Here is a 23,961-nt window from a genome sequence, read left to right on the forward strand (position 1 = left end):
TCAGCGGTGGCCTCTGCTTAAAGCGTCACCCAACACACCTCCACATCATCATTTGAGGCCCACCTTCTCACATTTTACATGCTAAACAAATAGGATCCTGTTAAAAGAACCTATTTGTATTCAGCAAAGCTTAAAAAAAGTTAACAGAACATCTTTGAGTGACTTTAAAAGTTTGTCTCTGGGAAATGTATGACTTGTTTGGGGAATTGTAAGTCATTTATTTTATTTCTTTAATTATTCTTATTATAGCCCAGTGATTTCTGTATTTAGGTCCCTCTGTCAGCTCTACCGTTCAGATATTAAAGCCTGCGGTTTGTGAAAGAGATTAATGTGAGTGGAGGTCAAACATAATGGAGTCAATTTTAGGGAAAATGAGATATGATCACATTGCTTTTGTCCTTTGTTTCGTGCTGCATTAAGTTTAGTTCTAAGCGACTGGCTTTAAATTGAACTTTGCTGGAAGATTTATATACAGTATTGCATTTTCTTCTCTTTGCAGATGAGAAGCAAATGAAATGTCTTTGTCCACATTTCCCTCCGTTTTCGTACAAAACTATTTGAACTCAGACGTCAATGTTAATAAAACCTAAATAGGATTTGTTTGGAACAAATAAATTGCACTAAAAGCTCATTTAAGTGGTTGCATCTGTGTGTGCAAAAATAGATTTTAAGATGTCTTGAGCTACAAAACAAAACCAGACAGCTGAGCCCAGTTTTCTATTACATATTTCATTGGAAAAGAATGTTTTATGTAGTATTTGATTTTTTGAAGGGATGTAGCTTAATTATTGAACTGTCTGTTTGTATCAGTTCAGCTAAAGTTGTCTTAAAATAAAACACGGGAGTCTAAGATGTAAGTATACATTTTTCAGTTTATTTGTCTCCTCCTCGTATTAATGTGTTTGTGTGCATGTGTGTGTCTGTGTGTGTCTGTGTGTGTGTGTGTGTGTGTGTGTGTGTGTGTGTGTGTGTGTTTGCTTTGCACTGTGTGCACCTTTCTGTATTTGGCCTCGAATTTCCAAACGGATCTATTTGGCTACAATAATACACAACTGCCATGTATTCAAATCTAGAATATTATGCCCCTCTTTATTTATAGACATGAATCTCAATATCCAAAAGTGAAAAAAATGGATGAAAAGTTTGGAGATAAGGCTTTCTGTCACATTAAGAACCCCTGTAAAGTGGATTAGCGATGCTAACGGCTCCCTTGAGGAGCCTTACACACTACACTTGAAAAAACGGCGCAAATGAAGACTGCACTTTCAGAAAAAGTATATATAGATAGATTTATAGATATAGATTTATATTTATTTTGAAGTTTAAAAGAGTACAGTTAAGACTTCTCACATGTGATATAACCTACGTATTGTCTGAGAGAGTAAGATTTAGGCCACTGCTGTCCCGCTCACAACGTTAAACACTTAACCCTGACGGGAAAAAAAATCCCTCTGCGGAATCTGTTGCTTTTTTTTTTTCTTTTGACAAAGAGTTGGAATAGATTTAGGGAAAACACCTGATCACACACACACAGCCGCACACAGAATATAAAAACAGTCATGTCTAAAAGAACAATATTGCATTTGTAATGCACAAATGAATTTTCTGTACAATTGGCTTTTTAGTGGTGTGTGTGTGTACATAAACAACTAAAGGGCTCAGTGAATATATCTCCATTTTTGTCGTTTTCGTTGGTGGTTCTCATCATCGTTCACATTGTTTTGTTTTGTTTTTTTGTCTTGTTTTTGTTTGTTTGTTTTTTTTGTTTTGTTTTTTTACGATGTACAGTAGTGCTGTAAACAGGCACACACAGAAGCCAAGAGGAATAATCGTCCTCTTGTTTCTCTCCTTGTCTTCCTATCCTCCATGTATTTTAACGTTCTAGTTTTGTCCTCTGTCTCAGTCCTGCTGAGAAGCGCGTTATGTCCAGCCGCTCGGCCTTGAATCTAGTTCTGCGAGTCCGACTCTTTCACCAAGTTTTATGAGGTTTCTGGAGCCTCCGGGAATGCACGATCATCTGACGCCTCTGGAAATAGAGTCTGAAAACTTGATGCTCTTCGCATTTCCATCAGTTTCACTGATTGTGCAAAATCACGCCGTCTCTGGTATGTCCACTCGGAAAGAGCTAGCATATCCTTTTCCGCGCTAAAAAGGAAAAAAGAAAGAACGCTTATTAAAGATGATTTTTAGACGGCAAAATGCAAAGTGTTGTGCTAAGCTATTAAAAGACCATTGTTTGGTACATACAGAAGCAGAGCTTTGATGAGGAACTATAAGCCTACAATCATAAACTATTTCCTCAAAGTTAAATGCACCACCCACACAGCCTCGCAGCGCTCTTTCTGAGACAGATGTCTGAAGGTTTCAACACAACAAGAGCAGTCAATAATATCTCAATCAATTCCACTACCACCTCCATCCCCTCTAAAACAACAAACAGTGGTAGGCAGCCTAAACCTTATAAACTCCGGCCTTTTGAGAGCGTCTGTTTCAAGCTTCTGAGCTGATGTTTGGCATGACTAGTCAAACGTTGCCTCAATAAATATACTGCCTATGTACAAAACAATAGGGAGTTTCTGCCCTCCTTTATTCTCTGTTTTTTACAAGTTAATTTTAGATATTGTCAATCTCTGTCGAGTCTTTTCCTATGGTCAGATATTGTTTGAGCTAACATCTTATCACATTAAAATCCCACAACTAGACAACAGGGATTCTGTAATTTCTTACATTCACAAACACTGAGCAATTTCATAGTGGAATTTCTTGTTTCAAAGCATGCGCAATGTTGAAATAATTAATTTAGCAGGGTTGTGAACCATACTGAATTTGAATTAGAATGTTGGTCAAGACAGACATTAAATGTTGGCTTGACCTGTTTCAAAAGTCTCTAATGTTTATAGGCTACGGATAGATATACAACTTCATGCCAATTTAATTAATTAAAAGCTAATTATTCAAATCAGATTTTTTTTTTTTTTTTTTTTCACAACCCTGGTAATATTATAAGTAAACGTAAGTAAATGTATGAAGAAAAAACTAATCAGACACTCTTATAAATAAAGGTTCTTCAAAGCTTCAATCAAGAAAAAATAAAATCACATCATAGTTTTTGCTATTTGGTTCTCTGAATATTAAAATGGTGCTTGGTGCTACATTAGAGGTTTTTAAGATCAGCATATTGATTCCTCCGTTTAAAATGTGCAGCCCTCCAGGGGCCTTTAAAGCACCAGTAGAGGGTTTTCTAAAGAAAAAAAATCTTTGAGGAAGTTAAAAAGATTCTTTTATGGTCTCTCCTACACTTTTCCCCTCTATCAAATCCTTTATTTTTAAGAGTGTACACCAGAAACCAGTAGATGAAGAGCAGATGAAGGATGGGTAGATGTTGATGGGTGAAGGAGAACAGAAGTGTGAGGGCTTAGAGTTCTTAGAGGAGAATTCAGCAGCACTTCACGCTAGAGGCCTTGAATTTGGAAAGTTTTTCAGGTCAGATCAAGAGAGAGGAAAGCGCTCTCTCTTTGAGATACTCACACAGACAGGCGGCTTTGTAAGGCATGCGCGAGTTACACAGAAGTGCATCGAACTCTTTCCTCTCTAGCGTGGAAGCATTGAGGTGGTGTTGATGGTGTTGATGTTGGTGCATCTGGTTGGGGTGGTGTGGCGTCTCTTTGCCAAAGGTTGAGAATGACTGATCGCCCGCCAATGTCTCGCCCTCAAATACCTCAGAGTCGGGCACAGAGTCCATGCCCGGCACGTGCAGGTTGCTGCGGTAATCGGCACCCTGTCGCGCCTCGGTGGGCATGAAACTTGGCATCCAGCAGCGATCTGAGTGGCCGAGGGCTTTGCACTCCTCTGTGCAGTTGGAGAACAGGTCTGCTCCTGTGAGAGAGAACAGAGAGATGGGTTAGCTTGCGTTTAATTGTCCATGTGGGTGGATGAGAACGAGAATATGCTCCCAATTGCACTGGAAGCATGTCAGTGCATTAAAACAAGACAAACAAACATAAATGAATACAATAAAACATGCGTATGCAATGCATCTACGCTAAAACGTGCCCTTAATGTCTCCTCTCTTAGATAAAAGACCGAACCGCCACAATCTGCATTAATTCAACCAATCAGAAGTTATCCAGCATCTTTTTTACACTTAATCAAGCATTATAAATATGCTAATCCAGATGAAATGTAATGCATGTAATTCACTTTGAAAACATTAAAACTGTATGCATGAAATGTCTTTGGCACTTAACGTGCTAATCATGAAAAGATTGCGTGGTGCTTTTTTTTTGTCTTTTTTGTGACTTTTAAATTACAAATTACCCTGATCAAAGCATGTGTGGAGAACATACACACAGCGAGAAGATGAAGTCAATGCTGTAATCTCCTCTTGAGGTCTCTTTTTCCACTTCTCTCTTTCTATTTGACATCAAAGGTAAACTCTCTGAGACACCAAGCTTGCAGATAAACCCAATCCTCTGTTCTCTTTCCTTCTCTTCCGCCCAGCTACAAGATGAAGGGATATATTATAAAGGTTATAACCCCCTTTACTCTTTTGTCTCTTTCTCATCATCTCAATTAAATGAACAAAAAGAATGATGGACACAATAAGATATTATGTCACCTTATAAAAAAAAACAAAAGAAAAAAGGAAGGAAAATAAAACTAAATGATTAAACAATATTGGTAACTCTTTACAATAAGGTTAACATAAGTTAACATTAGTTAACTACATTAGTTAACATGAACTAATAATGAACTCTACAGCATTATTAATCTTTGTTAAAGTTAATTTCAACATTTACTAATACATTATAAACTCATGAGTTGTATTTGTTAACATTAGTTAATGCAACATGAACAAACAATGAACTGCTGTATTTTTATTAACTAACATTAACAAAGATTAACAAATACAGTAACAAATGTATTGCTTATGGTTAGTTCATGTTAGTTAATACATTAAAGGGGACCTATAATGCCCCTTTTACAAGATATAATGTAAGTCTCTGGTGTCCCTAGAATGTCTGTGAAGTTTCAGCTCAAAATACCCCACAGATCATTTATTATAGCTTGTCAAATTTGCCCCATTTGGGAGTGAGCAAAAACATGCCGTTTTTGTGTGTCCCGTTAAATGCAAATGAGCTGCTGCTTCAGGGGCACTTTATAAAAGAGGGCAGAGCTTTAACAGCTCACACTTCAGTTGCTCAACAACAACAAAGCTGGGGAATCTCACGCAGCCAAACTGACGATTGTCAGTAATGGTGTTCAGCTTTACATTGTTCAAACCGGAGTCAGACACTGATGAAGAGACTCAGGAAGAAGTTACAACCTTTAAAATGCAACTGGACGTTTCTGAACTGTTAGTGGATAAATTTATGCAGTTGCTGTGGAGTTGATTCAATCATTGAGAATGTGTCGTCATGTTAATCTTTTGTGCAAATCCAGCGTTGAATTAACCCTCTTTTGTTAAGCAGTCCGGCGTAAAATGACGCCATGGCAACAACACTCTACTACAACAACTCTTCCTCTTCTCTAAAGCAGCCTAACATGGCACCACCACCTTTGTTGCATGTTCTCGGGGGCAGGGTTTATGTAAATTTTAGGGTTATTGATGTCACCAACCCAGGAGGAAGCTCGTTGTAGTTCTTAAAAAGCGAATTTTTAAAAGAAAATATCTCCCTTTGCATTGAACTTTGAGTGTCGTAACTTTGCAGATGTTGTTTATGCTCTAACAGCAACATTAACTAAAGTAAAAAAACTGAAATCATAATCAACCACCCCTTTAACTAATGTTAACAAATTAATCTTACTGTAAAGTGTTAGCAAAATATGTATATATATCTAAATCATTTTATTTAATTGCTTTAACTAAATGAATATATCCTGAAACTGCATTTTCTGCACCATTTTCCAGGCCTTAAAAGCGAAGCTCCACCCCCAATAATAGGCCAACCACATCTCTCCCAGAGGTTTATCATGAGCCTCTTTGAAAATGTATTTTGATTTGCAGCATGTTTTTCAAGCAGCCCGCTGCTAATACTGCTGCTAATGTTCAACAGCGAACAACCACGCATTTCACAAAGCCAAGAGAAGCTAGCGCTACAAGAGTGTTACAGCTAAAGCCAGCGTGAGGGTAAAGATCCTGTTAGTTTGTGCGTAACAGTTGCATGATGCCTTTTACCCCCACCGGCACCCCAGCAGGTGTAAGCCGTGCCGTTTTGACAGCGTGCATCTAAGAAGAAGAGAGAGGTGAGCATTTTTAAATCCCCTTTTGGCTCCTGTGTCTAAGAACCCCTTGTCTAAAACAGTCAGTAATTACAGCTGGAGGATTAATGAAGTGCCATTTTCAAAGCAGCGCTAAGCGGAGATGTTGAAGGTATGGAGCAGAGTCAGTGGTGTGGGGGGGGTGTTCTTATAGCTAATCCTCAGACTAGCCCTTCAGACAGAAGACAGGTCAGCATACACAGACTTTGGGTTTCTGCTTTAAAAGAGGATTAGAGTCCTTTGGAGCTACATGCAAACAACCTACTTAGGCCTGGGCTTGGTAAGACTCTCCTAATTACAGACCCAAGTATAGGACCGCCTTACTAGGCAACAAGTAGTTTAGACACTGAACAAATCTGGAAGCTATCTGTGACAATATTCAGAGGTCTCATTTTTATAAGAGACTGTGAGCAAAGGTTCTTTGTGTATATATCTGACATACAAAGAAGGTAAGAGAGAGAGAGAGAGAGAGAGAAAGAGAGAGTTTGATATTTAGAGAGCGTGAGATAAGACACTTCCTCGTTGTGTAATCGCAAGGAGACATCTTGATATTTCCTGACATTTTCTGAAATTAATTGCTCTCTGTACTCATCCAGTGTCCTTTTTTCAGTGGAAAAAAAAAGGAAAAGTAATTATATTGTTGACTTGTGGTTCAATATTGCAAGAAAGAGTCAAGCCTGATGAAAAATGCAATGCTCTATGTTCTCTGGTTGAAAAATACACGCTATTTTTATACCTTAATTTCCGTTTCAGGTAATCTAATGCTAGGTATAAATTTGAATGGGGACCAGAACGTTTTGGAATATGTCCACATTCGGATTTTAAGAAAAATGTTCATAAGTAAATCATCATTCATCACATACTGATCTGTGAATCAATTGCAAGGGTTTTAATTTTGCCAGTTAAAGTAATTACTACACTAAATTATATTTCTTTTATATTTTATACATTATGTATTCAAGATTAAAATTAAAAGAAAATACACACCATTCAAAAGTCTGGATTTTTTAAATGTTTTTAAAAGAAATTTTATTCTTACCAAGGCTGCACTTATTTGATCGTCATCATTCTATCATTCTAATATGTCATCATTGAATTATTCAAATATGCTGATTTGGAGTGTATGAAACTTATTATTATCAATGTTTCAGAAGTTCGCCTGCCCATTCAGTCTGAATGGTTAATGGTAAAACAAACTTGGCTTGCTGTCCTCGAAGGAGGCTCGAACATGAGGCTCAGCTTGAGCTCTGAGTTAAACCCCCCGATAACAGTACTGCGTACAGGGAGAATAAGAGAAATAGAGGAGGAGATGGGGAGGAGGAGGGATGCTGGAAGAACTGTCGCTGGGATGACGCAGTGACTGCTGCTTATATACGCTCGTAATGATGACTGACAGGACTGAATGTTTAGGCTCCTCCCGAACCTACGTTTGGAACTACATTAAAAAATAAAATCTTACTGACCCCAAACTTTTGAACGGAAGTGTATTTGGGAGAAATCTAGCACTATTTTTTTTGCGCTTTTGTGCCATATGTCCATGCCAGTTACACACTGACAAAGTGATTGATGATACATAGTCACAAAATCAGAGGCTCTCATCTCAAAATCTGATCATAAGTGATCACAAAATATGCATATATATATATATATATATACACACACACACACACATATATATATATATATATATATATATATATACCAGGTTAAAATGCAATGACCAGATCACCCAGAGGTCAATTTTAATAGAATGTTTAAACAGGGTCCCTATGCCACAAAAGGCCACAAGAACACCACATATATTTCACCCACAAAGAAAACACATATTAAAGTCATTTGGAAGTTGTCTGAAACTCTACATCACTTTTTTTCTGGTGCTCTACACCGTGTATGACAAAGTGAGAGAAAGAGAGATATATATAAAAAGAATTAAAGATTACAGAAGATATATTGCAATGGACTGTAAACGAAATGATCCATAGAAACATCTCCCCTCTATATCTGCTCTGCTGCTTTCTGAGCAGAAGCCTCGCAAAGCATTAGATCTGATAATAACCTTCATTTGCTAATTGGTATGCATCAGGCTGAAAATAAATTACTGATCAGTGAGCTGTTTCTGAATTCTGAACATGACCTGCAACCCAAATGAGAGATTCTGTTGCAACGTGGCAGATCCTCGGGATAAAAGAAATGAAACCGGAATTAAATGATTCAGGTGTGTCACTGCATCAGAGAAGCTCTCCACTATGTATTACAGATGCATTTTTATGTATTAGAGAGAAATTAAGCAATGCTTATCTCTGCCTGTTTTTAATTTAGTAGAGATGACTAGATCGAGATGTCTACGTTGTGGCACAAGGCATTTGGATGACTAAAATTTCCTGTTTCAAAAAGCCCATAAAACAGCAGCTGGTTAAGAAACAAAATGTCTGAAATAGATTTGAAAGGATGAAGGCAGTTTCTACCGATTTCTCATTAAAATGAACAATGCAAGCTCCTGAATGCTCTCCAAGTCTGCATACCAAGCGGTGCTTTCAATTATCTTAATTAAAGACGATAGCATGCAGCAAAACAATTAATTTTTTGTGGGGGCAACATGCTCACAAATGGGAAAAAAGCACAACAGATTATTTTTTTTTTTTTTTTTACTTTATAGAGCTGTATCTTAAAAGGCAAGTGTTATTTGATGGCCTGCGACAACAAAGGCAGATGGGCTAGCTGACCTTGTATGGAAAAAAGTCTTGATTTTAATCTAATGTTTAACTGAGCAAAAACAGGCTAAATGAGAGCTGAAGCAGTCCAGCCACAGCATATGGTGCTCTGGAATAACAGCAGAGGACATATGCTCAACCAAAGAGAAATTAATGATAATAAGATGCAACTTTTGGTTGTATTCATTTGTGTCCAACTATGTCATAATTACATTATACAGTCAACTTCACAATGAACTTCAAGCGAGGTGTCATTTAGCAACAAAGCACCATTTCCAATGCAGCCGAATCTCACACATGTGGTCTTATGAAGGTAGACAAGTAGTGTCCTCCGTCAGTGGAATGCGGTCAGAAGGATTATGGTGGAAGGGTGAGGGGGGTGAAGAGGAGTTTTGGGGGGGGGGGGGTCGCACACAGTCAATGAATCGCTTGTTTGTTTGCTGCTCAACCTATTTGGTCCCATTCCCACAGAGTTGATGACAGACTGCCTGGACTGATCTAAATTCCATCATGTCTTGAGAGACGTGGGTGAAAGGGAGATAGTACCACTGAAGTAAATCCTCATTATCAGGAGGTATTCATAAACAATTGGATTATATTCTCCACTATGGCGAAGCATGCTCGCGCATCCATACTCAAAGGCTCGGTGGTCTAAAATATTTCTGCAAACAGCCTTGACATGCCTTGATCAGGGTTTTTGTTCTGATTGTGTGTGGATGAAACGCAACCAAGCTATTTAAAATATGCCATCTTTCAACCAGCATGTCTATCTCAACTGTTTAACCAACAATTTAAAGCCACATCTCTACATGCTCAGCCTAAATAGCAGCTCTTCTGTTAATCAATAACAAAACGAGAGAAATAAGAGAAATTGACTTATATAAACCTACCAGAGGAATGTCCGCGATGCATGGCGTCATGGTCACTGTCTCCCTGCTCACTGTCTCCATGACCGCTGTCTTTTGAGCTCACGATATCTGCTTCCTGGAATGCAGAGCTGAGAGAAGAGAGAAGGTTTGAGTCGACCGCTATGCCACACGACTCTTATATAACCACAATTTTACTGCTCAGCCTTAAAATGGTCTCAATTTGTCTCATATGCTCAGGCTGGTTTAGTTCAAATGTTTATAGACTTCTCATATTTATTTACTTCTATCATATTTATTTAAAAAAAGGAAAAAGGAAAAAACAAAAAAAAGAAATCTCTTCCATAAAGTAGGAGGGAAAATAAGTTTAAGGTCAGTTAAGTTAAGTGCTTACCTGTTAACACGCCTTGGTCGGTCCACCAAATAACTGAGCTCTGCTCTCTGGTGTTTTGTCTGTAAGAGAGGTGTCGATTTGAAATAGGCCCAACATAGTAATTAAAATAATAATAATAAAATATAAATAATAATAATGAAAATAATACAGGTCAGGATTCAAGCTTTGCTCACTGGGGGCATTGCAGGGACTTTATGGGCAGTCAAAATCATTAGGCTGTGTTGCTATTCAGCAGAATTCAACCATAGACGGATCTTTGTTCTTGTGAGGCTCTGCAACACCGTGACTGGCATATCTAATGCCCTATAACCCGGAGAGCTTTTCACAAACATGCAAATCTATCAGTTCAGTGACTCACTATGTTTACACTCTAACATGGGTAATTGCACAGTATAGGCCACACAGAAGATATACTAATAATAATAATAAAAGTAAAACAGAATAATATTGTTAGTCTCAGTCTGCAAGCAACTGGTTATCAACCTGTTTTTAGAGCTCACTATCCTAAAGAAAATTTTGTTTTGTTTTAATTCACTGAATGTGTATTTAAATTGAAATATGATAAGATAATTCAAATGTAAAATAGCAGACCATTTCAAAAGTATGACTATTGACACATCCACACACAATGCAGTCTTTTAATATGTCTGTATAGATACTGTGGCCTATATCTAAAGAAGAAAGCTAAATTTGCTTTCTGAGTACCATTAATTAAAATCAAACCAAAAAAATAATAATAAAAACGAATTACTTACAGTACAAGTAAAAAAAAAAAAAAAATAAAATAAAAATGTTTGGCAGGTAATTATATTACTTGAGTAAGTTTTACAAATTCTCGTACCTCACTGGAGAGCAGGCTGCCGTTGGATATGATGTCCGGCTGCTGTTGGTCTGTATAGCCGGTCACTATGGCTCCGCACGGGTTGTGCTCGGTGTCGTTGCTGCGCGACGGGCTGCAGGCCTTCAGGAACATGAGATCCGTTTTGGCCGATTCCGGAGTCAGACAGACCTGATAGCAGTAGTTCTGACTTTGATGTAGCGAACCGAAGCTCCCTGACTCCTCCACGGGCACCTGCGCGGCGCTCGCCACGCTCACGTTGGCTGTGTTAGTGCTCTGAACCAGCATGATATCTGACTTGCTCAGTTTCTTCTTTTTCCGGGCAGCCCGGGCCTGACGACCGCAGCAGCCGCCTGACCCGCACGACCCGCAGCCCACGAGGCAACAGCAGTCGCTCGCCAGGCAGGTGCTGTAGATGTTCAGCTTTTTCTCCTTCTGACAGCGCACGGCCAGCACGATCATAGCCAGAAGGAAGATGAAGGAAACGGAGCCGAGCGCGATGATGAGGATGAGCGTCAAGTCCAGAGACGCGTCTTTGGCCTTGGCAGTACCGCGTTCTCCACTGTGGCCTTCCACGAGACTGTCCACAAGTGTCACCTGCACCACCGCGCTGCATGACATGGGAGGCTGCCCGTGATCCCTTACCTCAATCAGCAGCTCATACAGCTGTTGCGGGTCTCGTTTGACTGACACCCGGCGGGCCGTGCGCAACTCCCCGGTGCGCCAGTCCATTCTGAACATCCCATTCTCGTTACCTCTCTGTATACTGTAGGACAAGCGCGCGTTCTCTCCATCATCTGCATCCATGGCGACAATGCGCGTAACTAGGTAGCCTGGCTCGGCAGAGCGCGGCAAAGGTTCCCGCGCAGTGCCATTTTTTCCAAGAGGCGCAATCACAGACGGCGCGTTATCGTTCTGATCTACTATAATGACATTCACCGTGGCGTTGGACCACAGCTCGGGGCTGCCTGAGTCTCTCGCTTGAACCACGAAGCTGAAGTCTTTTAGTTGCTCATAATCAAAGGATCTGAGGGCGTACAAATACCCGTTCTCCGAGTTGATGGACACATACGTGACCACAGACATACCCTGGATTTCACACTCCACTATGGAGTAAGTTATATAAGCATTCTGTCCGACATCAGGGTCGACTGCACTGACAGCGTAGATGTAAGCACCGGGGACGTTGTTTTCAGTCACATACACATCATAAATGGGCTGCGTAAACGTGGGCGCGTTGTCGTTCTCGTCAGACACGTGCACTTTGATTGATTTGCTGGTCGCCAGAGATGGAATCCCTTTATCTCTCGCAACCACGGTGACCGTGTACGCCTCTACAGTCTCTCGGTTGAGAGGACCGTCGGTCACGATGGTGTAATAATTTCTGAAAGAGGTTTTGAGCTTAAAAGGAACATCTCCGAGAATCTCCACATGAGTCTGGCCGTTGTCTTCAGAGTCTTTATCGGTGACGCTGAGCAGAGCGATGACTGTGCCCGTGGCTGCGTTCTCGCTCACTGACTCCGTGACGGTGCTGAAGATGATCTCTGGAGCGTTGTCGTTCACGTCCGTCACTTTGACCAAAACTTTACAGTGCGCGGGCACAGCATTAGGTCCCATGTCTTTCGCTTGAACGTAAATCTGATACAGACTGCTCTCCTCAAAGTCCACCTCACCTCTGACCTCTATACGGCCCGTTCGGGCATCGATATCGAACAGTTCCTTGACCCTGCTTGAGATGTGGTTGCTGAACGAGTAAATCACCTCTCCGTTCGGGCCCTCGTCTGAGTCGGTCGCGTTCAGCTGGATGACGAGCGTGCCCACGGGCGCGTTCTCGGCCAGGTTGACCGAGTACACCGGCTGATCAAACACGGGGACGTTATCGTTGGAGTCGAGCACCCTGACCACAAGCAGTGCTGTACCTGTCCGAGGAGGCTGGCCACCGTCCACGGCCGTGAGGACGTAACGGTGCATCGCCTGTTGTTCCCGATCAAGTGGCTTTTCCAAAACCAGCTCGGCGAATTTGTTGCCATCAGTCTGTGTTTGCACGTCTAAGTAGAAATAGTTGTTGTTCGTGATGTCGTAAGTGCGCAATGCGTTACTACCGACATCCGGATCAAAAGCGCTCTCCAAAGGGAAGCGCGTACCCGGGGTTGCGCTCTCGGATATTTCCACGGTGATGTCCGTCTCCGGAAAGCTCGGTGGGTTGTCGTTGATGTCCACCACCTCTATCTCCACGCGAAAGAGCTCGAGTGGGTTCTCCAGGAACACTTCCAGGTGAAGCAAACAGCTGGCGCTCTGCTTACAGATGCGCTCCCGGTCGATTTTCTCGTTCACGAAAAGCACCCCGTTTTCCAAGTTTACTTCCAGGTACGGCGTCCGCGAGCTAGGCACCACCTGAAAGCGGCGGGATGAAAGTTTTGTAAGGTCCAGTCCCAAATCCTCTGCTATATTCCCCACAAACGTGCCATGCTCCGCTTCCTCGGGCACAGAGTAACGTATCTGCGAAACTACCCCATCCGCGAGACACAGCAGGAGCAAAAACACAAACATCTCCACTCAGGAAAGGACACTTGGAATATTTTATCTCCGTGGAGCACGCAGCAAAACCATCACCCTCTTCTCCAAGGTAAGGCGCGCAGGCGTGCGTAAGGCTTTGGTTGTATGGTAATATTTTCCCTTAAACAGGGCTGTCAGCCAAAAACCATGCTGTCTGTGTGCTGGTTTACACAGGACCGATTTCCCAAGGCGATTTCCTCCACGAACAAGCTTTAGAGTCGCAGCGGATTTCTGGCACAAGTGAACATTACAACATTAAGCTGACACTGATATAAACAGATATCAGTTGGCGTATGATAAAGCACAATATCATAATCCACAGAGTTAATGCAACAAATGCATTTTATATTACAGCTAGAGTCTCTGACATCTCAAAGGTCCCAGTATATGTGGTGCGCTCCTGCGGGGTCCGCTGGCACAGTACTGAAGCATCAGCGTTTAGCTGTTCGGTTTTCCCGCAGCACCCTCCCCTCGCCAACCAATGGGAGCAACCGGCACCAGCAGAGCTGAAACTTTATTGGCTGTGTCCTACGTCAGTTAAGCCTCCTGGTGGCTGATAAACACGCCCCTGGTCAGAGCTGCGGGATTTCTGGTCATGAGGATTGAATGGCTGATGAGTTCGTAAGAGAATGAGTCAGAGAGAAGAGTGAGGTGTGATCAAGTTTTGGGAAGGAAAAAAAAGATTATCAAACCGAGATTATATATATATATATATATATATATATATATATGTGTGTGTGTGTGTGTGTGTTCCATACATTACTTTTTGTACAGTAGCCTAATGCTTATAATGCAGTACAATTAGTATATTGTGGGTTATGTGACCTTTATTTGTCTACATCACTTTATTGTTGACTTGTGTATAAGTGAAAAAACGCGAAAAGGGCATATGTGCATTTCATTTCACATCAAGTGCTTTATTGAAGCTTATTGTATTTCATTTTAGACCCGTTTTCTTTCATTAGAACATTTTTTCCCCCACAATTACTTTTGTTTTCTTTATATAGGAATAAAATGCATTTAATATATCGATTGCAGACATATACCAGGCATGTTCTCTACCTCATCTTACAATGTGTTGTCTTTAGAGCTTTCTCAGGTTTGGTTCCCAAGCGCGAGCCACATGCGCCTCCTAGCTGCCAAAACGAATCTGTTGCGCTGCTGTCAGTCACGCGCCTGGGATTCCTCATGGCAGCTGCACATAAATAAGAAATCTGTGGAAATGTCCAGCACGTGTATTTCATCCCTGTAATTAAATAAGATTCAGTTGTGCTCGCTGGATTAAGTAATTAACCCGTTTAGACCCAGTGTCCATTCTAATGGACATCACCTTTCTCTGCTGCTTTTTGTCATTTGGAGCAAAGCAAATCTGAAAGGATTACATTAAATACTGCTAAAACAACCTGCGAGTGTTATATCATTGAATTTTAATTAAAAAAAAAAAAAAAACTGAATGTTTATTGTAACGGACAGTGGGTCACAGCTAAGAAAATGAGCTAGGCCTATACTATATGTGACTCTAAAGCTGTTAAATGTGATTTCAGTAATGTATTATATCCTATAGATTTCTTCGAATCTTCGCCAAAATCAAATTAGAATATCTTTATTTTCAGACATTGCTGGGCAGAAGTTGAATATTTTGAATTTAAAACAATTGCCTGTCACAACAACCGAAAGAAGCTCTTGCAATTCAACTGTCTGTTTGAAAACATGTCAAAAGTTGTGGGTGGTGACACATTAAACCCATATGTAGCCTATATAGAGGTTGTCAACTGTAATGGAAATTACAAATAGGCTAACTAATAAAACATCATAACTAATTATCATTTTTGGCTGCATTTAGAGTAGAAATAAAGCACGGTCATTCTCTCTCTCTCTCTCTCTCTCTCTCTCTCTCTCTCTCTCTCTCTCTCTCCACGGAATAGCCTATAGGCCTAATTCGTTTCTGAATTGGGTAGAGTAGTCATCCAATCCCTTATGTTTCAAATAATAACTTTAGTGCATTATATCCGTGCGTTTACCCCTCTACCGGTGAAAGCGACACTCTATCAAACTGTTGGTCTATACCTCCTCCGCGTCTCCCAGCAACCAAATGTCACGGTTTTCATCTGAGCGGAATAATGCAGGATCCACGGTGGCAAACACAAGGAACAGTCGGAGCGCCCCCTAGCGCATCACAGAGGCACCACACCCCAATGGCACATAAGCCATAAAGGACTGATGGCTGAGTTTAGTGTCCCCTCAAGAAAGGCACATTTCAAGAAGCGTCTGAAACGGTGCTGTGCCAGAAAGAATCTTAACACCAGTGGAGTGTAAACATGAATCGCTTCCAAAAAGAGATTTTCTAAATCAAGTTCTGGCGAGCCACTGGCGCACTCACTCGACTTTATGCTTTAATTCCCACAAGGGTGCCGGAAGGATTGAATAGATTTGAGTTTTCATGAATATTTCAAGATTTATGGACAAACAGTGATTTGAATATGAGAATCAGATTATCTCCCCTCCTGTATTATAATGTGAGCATACCTCTACAGCATGAGGAGAGCTGCCATTATGATTGGCACCCAGGCACGCTCTCTCTCTTTCTCTTTTTGTCACTCCTGCAAAGCTGATTTAGGGAAAGGTGATGTTTAGAGATCCAGAATAAGTAATTTATTCCATTACCTGTGTGAAAACGCACAATTAAAGATTTGTAAAGAAAATATAAACATGTGGTGGTTCTTTCTCTGTGGGATCATCCCCAAATTTGCCAAGCACAAACTCGGATTCGGACTCAAATTGGCATGAAATGGAAGTTGTGATAGTCTTTTCCTCCCTATTGTGACATATAGTGAAACGATTTCTCAAATAAGAAAAAATGTAGGGCAGGACTTTATTTTGTACATCAGGAATTGATTGGATCATTGTGGTAATTTGGAATTCATTTAAGTTTTGTGGGCCTACCATCTTCTAACTGTGCTGTATAATAGTAGTAGTCCCGGGTGACTTCAATAATAACATCATTTCAGCTAACAAATCAAATTTTGAAATCAGGAATTAGAGAATTTGAACTTTTTTTCCCTCATCAAGCTCAATTCCATTTATTTCTAGTGGAAGCGAATGGTAGGACTGTGGTTGTTTTCAGGAGTGTCGATCCAGGAACCAGTCCAATGTTGTGAAGTCATCTTTGTGTAATTTTAGACAAGTTTAATGCTTGTTTTGATCAGTTAGCATGCTTTTTGGATAGAGTTTTTTACAGTTCAGGATGCCATATTTAGATCTGCCATGGTAAGTCGGGAAAACAATGGGTATCAGATTCTCTCATTAGGTGCGTGATGGACAAGGAACAGTGACAGAGCCTTTAAACCAAATCATCTTGGAGTTCTAACTAAGTTTCACCATGTCAGAATCTTGAATCTGGAACATCAGAGGAAAATAGCCTCAGTTCTTCAATCCTGCTTCCCTTTTCCCCCACAGAAAATAGACAGAAAACAAAAGAAAATTGAGTTTTCAGAGATAACAAAAGATGTCTGTTCTCACATCTTAATATCTGATGGCCATATGTGGCGTCGGTCTGTCGATCAGCCCTGCGTGTGGTTATGTGCGCGTCTGGACGTCTGGCTGCTTTCATAGCAACTCTCTGGTGTGTGTCTCTGGCCCGGAAGACCTTTTCATCTCCAGCCTACACATGGATATGTGTGTGTATGTGTGCAGGTCTGACACTGCAGTGACAGGATGAGATGGGACAGAGAGTGCTGGTTGACAGGAGGATTGTTTTCACTCCAAAAGCCTTATTAAAAATTTAGCTGTCCCTCAGAGACTGGGTGAAGGCGAGTGTGTGTCTCTGCTCGTGGTCAGTCATGAGGAAAATGTAATGTGGTATTTGGTATTTGAGTTGTGTTAGAGGGATTTGTGAAGTCTTCTCCTTTGCGAGTTGTGTTTCATGTGAAACTTCCAACCCAGATATCTGCATGTCAGCGTATATGACCCAAATAAGTCAAGAGTTGACATGCTTTCACAAAAGATCCTATAATAATTCAATAGCAACAAAGGTCAACATAAAAGCTCAATTTTGTTCAATATCTCAAATCTAAGTATCATTTCCTGAGTTCAGAGTGTTTAGTTGATAGTAACAGTGCTGTGGTCGTATTTGGTGAAGTCCCTGCTCATCGCGGTTACATTCATAACCAATGTACACTACAGTTCAGAAGTCCCGTATGCTCACCAAGGCTGCATGGGAATTAATGAATCGATCTTTTGTATCATTAAAAATGCCTTTACTGTCACTATTGATCAATTTAATGCATCCTTACTGAATAAGAGTATTATTGCATTTGGAAAAAAAAGGGAAACTGCAGGGAACTATTGAAGCTTGTTGCCAGCTGAGAGTAAAATTAAATAAATAAAACAGTTAATTGTGAGATAAAGTTTAAAATAAAGTCACAATAATAAGAAATAAAGTTCAACTGTGAGATATAAAATCACAATTAAAGAAATAATTCAATTATCTTTTTAGCTGGCTTCCATTCAAAACATTTAGCAGATAATTGTGTTTAATATTGTGAAGTTGCTTTGAAACAATCTGTATTGTATAAATGAATAAATGTGGCTTGAATTGTGCAGTTTTATCTTTAGGTCAGTGTATTCACTTATATTTCTATGCTTTATGGAAAAGTTTATGAGAAATGTACTTCCAGTTCAATAAATTCCCCAGAACACAAATGGCTTTTAGAAATAGTTTTGGACTTCAAATACTCAATAAAAATCTTCTCATAAACTCTATAAATGTGTGAAGAGATCTTTAAAGGTGGCTCATTTAACCCAACCTCGCCTTATTGCTTTGATCATACACTCACAACTGCACACAACAACAATCTCCAACTATTGATTCAAGTATGTCATAGTAATCAATATGAAACATCTATAAGAAATGTAAGGACGGTAACAGACCTACATTCTAGGTCTCCTCTTTGACATGCAAATTATATCCAGTGCCAAAATGCAACACCCACACGTGTGCACACACACACACACACACACACACAAGCAGGTTGTGATGAGAAACATGATCTACGCAGGATCAAAAGGGATGCGTACAGCAGGATGAATAAATGGAAATGTGCGCTGATTTCATGTAGGTCAAGAAGTCTTTACACAAACACACACACACACACACACACACACAAACACACATACAATCCATTAAGATGCTCAAAGCAAAACACTTCAGCAATACACAGCTGATACCAGTATGATTACCTGTAATACAGTTTTGCCCTTTCCGTCACATACAGGTAACATTAACATAAATACATCAGCATGCTATCAGTTAGCATTCAGTGTGGGTTTCTTTGAGAGATTAAAAAAAAGTATTTTGTGAGGAATCAGTTTTCGTGATATGTTGATGCAGCATCTGTCAGATTGCTGTAATTGACTGATTATTCTTTCATCTTTTTTTTAGTTAATAGAGCGACAAGACACACTAAGAGAGAGAATGTCAGCAGAGGAAAATAAGGGGCATATTCGTAATCTTTTTTACGAAATAAAGGCATGCTCGCATTTTCTGTTTTTCACACGTGCCATTTGAGCCTTAAAGGAATAGTTAATCCAAAATGAATTCTCTTCTAAGGGTAAGGGGATTTGTGTGTTACAGGATTGGATTGACATTATGAGTAAAAGATGACAGTATTTTTCACTTTGGAGAGAACTATACCTTTAAGCAAAACGAAAAGCATATAAATGTATATAAAAGACTTAAAAAGGCTAGAATTCAGAAACCCTTGTTATTAGCGACACCAGTGGCCGTTAAGTGAACTGCAGCCAGCAACTTACTGCTCATGCTTGGACTCATGCGCAGGTAACGTTCAAGAGACTGAATATGATTCAAGGCCCCGATATACTCAGGGCGAAGTTCTTTTTCGTTCTTCGCTTAGAAGTAAAACGAAGTAAAAAACCGTCACATCCTTTTGATTTTCCTGGCGAAATCAGCCCGAGTCCTTCACATAAAAATCTGTCTACAAGCTTTCATAGACAACGAGGAATGTCTTGTTTTTTAAAGGGTTAGTTCACCCAAAAATGAAAATTCTGTCATTAATTACTCACCCTCGTGTCGTTCCAAACCCGTAAGACTAAATCCGTAAGATCCGGAAGCTCTAATGTGTTCTGTAACCAATGAGGTTCATTCTCGTGTGTTACACAACATGTTTGAGCTTCCTGAAGAGGCTGTTCTCGCACGTCATTCAGGTTTGGTTGAGCTTCTGTTTATGTTCGCTGATCAGTGTTAATAGGCGAGTAAAAGCCTAAATTCAATCTGTTCATCAGAAAAAGCGTTTGAGTCTCTTCAGAAAATCTGGACTAAACCACTCAATTCATATAGATTACTTTTACAATCTCTTTATGAACTTTTTGAAGTTTCAGTTGCGTAGCTGTCTATGGAAGGACAGAAAGCTCTCGGATTTAATCAAAAAGATCTTCATTTGCTTTCCGAAGATAAAGGAAAGTCTTACGTGTTTGGAATGACATGAGGGTGAGTAATTAATGACAGAATTTTAATTTTTGGGTGAACTAACCCTTCGTTACAAGGTGTTCACACATTGGCAATACAAAAAACGATTAATATATGAAAATTCTTACATATAGCCCCTTTGAAGGGTTTTCAAAAATGAAAATAATGTCATTTATTACTCACCCTCATGTCATTCTACACCCGTAAGACCTTCGTTCATCTTCGGAACACAAATTAAGATATTTTTGATTAAATCCGATGGTTTAGTGAGGCCTCTATAGACAGCAATGCCATTGTAAATCTCAAGATCCATAAAGGTACTAAAACATATTTAAAACAGTTCATGTGAGTTTAGTGGTTCTAACCTTAATATTATAAAGCGACGAGAATACGTTTTGTGTGCCCAAAAAACAAAATAATGACTTTTCAACAATATCTCGTGATGGTCGATTTCAAAACATTGCTTTGGAGCTTTACGAATCGAATCAGAGTTTCGGATCTCCTATCAAACGGAGATCCGAATCACTGATTCGATTCGTAAAGCTCTGAGCCATCAGATTTAATCAAAAATATCTTAATTAGTGTTCCGAAGATGAACGAAGGTCTTACGGGTGTAGAACGACATGAGGGTTAGTAATTAATGACAGAATTTTCATTTTTGGGTGAACTAACCCTTTAAGTGCTGAAATACATTTGAGATGCAGTTACTTTGATTCTGACTTAATGGAGCACATCTGCTTTAAAAAATAAATACATTTTAATGTCATGTTAAAGTGTCACACAGATTAGATATCACAGTTATCATTTTAGCTTCTACCTATAGGGAAATTAGAAAATTGTGACTATATAAATGTCAAGATAAACAGACTCACAGTTCAGTTTTTAAGTTATTTGTATTTTATGTTTTAGCAACAAATGCAGTGAAAACACTAAAGAAACTGATTGAAAGTGAACTTATTGTCTTTGTTTCCCTTATTTACACATAAACAAGACATTCTGATCTGAACAGTGCAACCAAAAGTGCAAAAGCCAACAGATAAAAGTTATCTAGTCGTAACTGCCCTCCCTTGATCTTCCTTGATCCTTCCCACGCTGTCAAGAGTAGCATTCATGGTGTTTCACATCCATTTTTCGCGATTCTAATCTGAAAAATTTGTAACATTTAAAATTTTATGCAAAATGGATGCAGTAAATACTGTAGCGTTCACAACTGTAAGATGCAACAATACAAAACAAACTTTGTCCCGTACAGATTATTAATACATAAAGCAATTATGTTCCCTTAAATACAGGTTGATTCTGTATTATATGGTAAAGTTGGAAACCCTAGAGGCAGAAAAACATGCAAATGTGATGAATTTGATTTGGAGTAATTCTAAGACACAATGAGAGCATCAATGATGAAAGTTAAAGTTAATTTGTGAGAAGTGCCTATTTGAAAGACAGACGCACTGTCCTGTAACATGATCTATGGCAATATAACAAACTCACAACATCCAGTGAGTGGTGAAAACTCTGCCACCTACTCACCTAAACAGTATTTGCATACGGCTCCCTGCTTCCTTCCTGTCTGTGTCCTTGTGCGCACTCGTGAGATGGTAGACACAAAAAAATATATGGATCCTGTGGGATGTCCAATCAAACCACAAACGGAGCACATTTCAAAGTCAATTAGCCATATAACACCCTCTTTAGAGCAATCGGAGCAGAGCGATCAGCATCAGTATCAAGGCTAAAGCACTCAAATCTTATAGACCAAAAAAAGGCTAACATATCCACCCTATGAGAGCAGCAGGTAGGATCTATTTCTCCAGCCCCCGGATATAAACACTCGAATCAGCAAAGAAAGCAGCCATGAATCACCTTAATGTGTGGTCAATTACATAACTGAAGAGCGAAACTTATAAGCCTGCAAAAGGACGGCTATCCACCCACTTTCTATATCCCGAGAGGCCCATTTTAAGCTTATACGTTTTAATACGTATGAAGTGCTCTAACATAATTCACATATCATTGTACCCTAGTGGATCAGTGTACCCCAGTCTCATCTTTTAAGTAAAATTGCATTTTTAATTTCAGTTCTTTTGTTCATAAAGTTTGCAGCCTCATGCATTATTAGAACGGTTATGTAACTTGTCCTTATTACAAGGCTTTCCAGAATACTTGGTCAGTCACAGCTTAACTGTACATTTGACCATTGCAACATGCCGATGATACTTTAATGTTTCATGTCTTTAATGTTTCTCTGCAGACATACGTGTAACTTAAAACTATTAACTATTGTCTGTTGTCTAACCCTTGTTCCCTGAGAAAGGGAACGAGACACTGCGTCGGTAACAACACTTTGGGGAAGTGTCGCTACAGACGCAGTGCGAGTTCCCTCGAAAGGGAACCAATGTTACCCACGTATGGAGCAGAAACAATGCAACCTTGTTGTCCGTTTCCAGGCCTTCCCGCTTAGATCTCTCCAGCGCTGAAAAACTTTTCTAATATTAATGTGGGTCCTAAAGCTCTTGCCTGATCATAACTCTTTTTTCAGTGATATTTCTTCTGACCTTTTCTCTTTTGCAATGTTTCTTGTTTCTTAGCCTTCACTCTTTCTAAAGTCTTTCTTCAAATGTCCCTCTTACTCACTCTCTCTCGTCAACCATCTTGAGTGTATATTGCACTTGGTCCGATCCACTTTGGCCCTTTCCCAAATGGCACACTTCATGTGCACTTTCGGTCTTGTGGACTTAAAATGGCCACTGCGTGGACGTCCATTAAGTCCGAGAGACCGTAGGGAGTCCTATTCGTCATTTTAGCTTTCAGAAGGGTGCTCGCGAGCGCCCCCTTTGCGGCCGCTATGCGCCCTTGATGCGCACTTCTCCTGAGCCCACAAGTCTGTGAGCTATGCAGAGGACTTCTACCCGGCAGTCAAAGCGGCATTACGTCACAAAAGTGCGGATTCAGAGGAAGACCATGAGGGTTTAGGGTGCCATTTGGGACAGGGCATATCAACAGCATTTCTCAGAAATCACTTCACCTTTAAGAGGATTATGTGACACTGAACGCTGTAATGACTGCCCTGTTGAAAAAAAAAAAAAAAAAAACATTAATGTAATGTTTTGCTTAAAAGCTGGTGTCTGATATACAATATTGTTGAAATGTTTGTTTTGTTAGACCAGATGTCTTGTATTTCATCAACTGGAACCTTAAACTTTGTTCATTTTTTTTTTTTTTTTTTTTTGTCATTCTGTATACTGTACTATATAAAGGGTTTATTTGTGTAGATTCTTTCAATACTTTTTATTGACCGTGAGACATCTATGACAGCAGGCAGTCTATAAGGACATCTTACAAACAGAAACCATTATTTGACAGGTCTTTATCACGGAGTCTTTTATAAAAATCATTTAAAGTTTCTTAGAATAACACATTCATCTTTGAGTCATTTTGTATGGCAGGTGGACTACAAATAGCAAATGTCTCCAGCAGTTATGAAAAAGTAAGGAACCATGGGCAGGCTTAACACTGGCTGGCACCATGTTGTTTGTGATGCCTCTGCTTACTTTTTCACTTCGACATATGCAGTCGCTTCAGCGGGGCAGTGTGTGAGTAAGACCAAAATTATAGTGGTGTTTTTCACAGCCAAATTGTGACAGGGATGAATGAAGACAAAAAAGCCCGGGTAGGGAGAAGGGAAGATTGTGTAGCAGCTGTTACAGGGCACGGGATGCTGCTGGATGAATCCTCTTATCTGTCACTCGCTCTTTCCCATGTAGACCCGAAATACTCTCTCTGTGTCATTTGTCATCCAAAGCAGCCATTAGATGAGTTTGCATTTGGTGTGTTTTGAAGGCAGGAGAGAG

At 39.9% G+C, this 23,961-nt stretch overlaps 1 protein-coding gene across 2 annotated transcripts; it reads right to left on the bottom strand.

Moving 5' to 3' along the window:
* Positions 1 to 854: 854 nt before the first annotated feature.
* On the bottom strand, positions 855 to 14,281 carry pcdh10b (protocadherin 10b). 2 transcript variants are annotated; one of them, XM_051860533.1, is made up of 5 exons: positions 11,074 to 14,281; positions 10,233 to 10,291; positions 9,863 to 9,969; positions 3,719 to 3,876; positions 855 to 2,145 (listed from the first exon to the last, which is right to left on the bottom strand). In XM_051860533.1, exons 1-5 carry the CDS (start codon positions 13,618 to 13,620, stop codon positions 2,092 to 2,094), a joined length of 2,925 nt encoding a protein of 974 aa, XP_051716493.1. In that variant the 5' UTR covers positions 13,621 to 14,281; the 3' UTR covers positions 855 to 2,091. The 2 variants fall into 2 exon arrangements, with proteins under 2 accessions (XP_051716493.1, XP_051716492.1); XM_051860532.1 differs by having other exon boundaries at positions 3,529 to 3,876; positions 11,074 to 14,279.
* Between the last annotated feature and the right edge of the window lie 9,680 nt (positions 14,282 to 23,961).

The sequence above is a fragment of the Ctenopharyngodon idella genome, chromosome 14 (genome assembly GCF_019924925.1).
Source record: "Ctenopharyngodon idella isolate HZGC_01 chromosome 14, HZGC01, whole genome shotgun sequence".
NCBI lineage: Eukaryota > Metazoa > Chordata > Actinopteri > Cypriniformes > Xenocyprididae > Ctenopharyngodon > Ctenopharyngodon idella.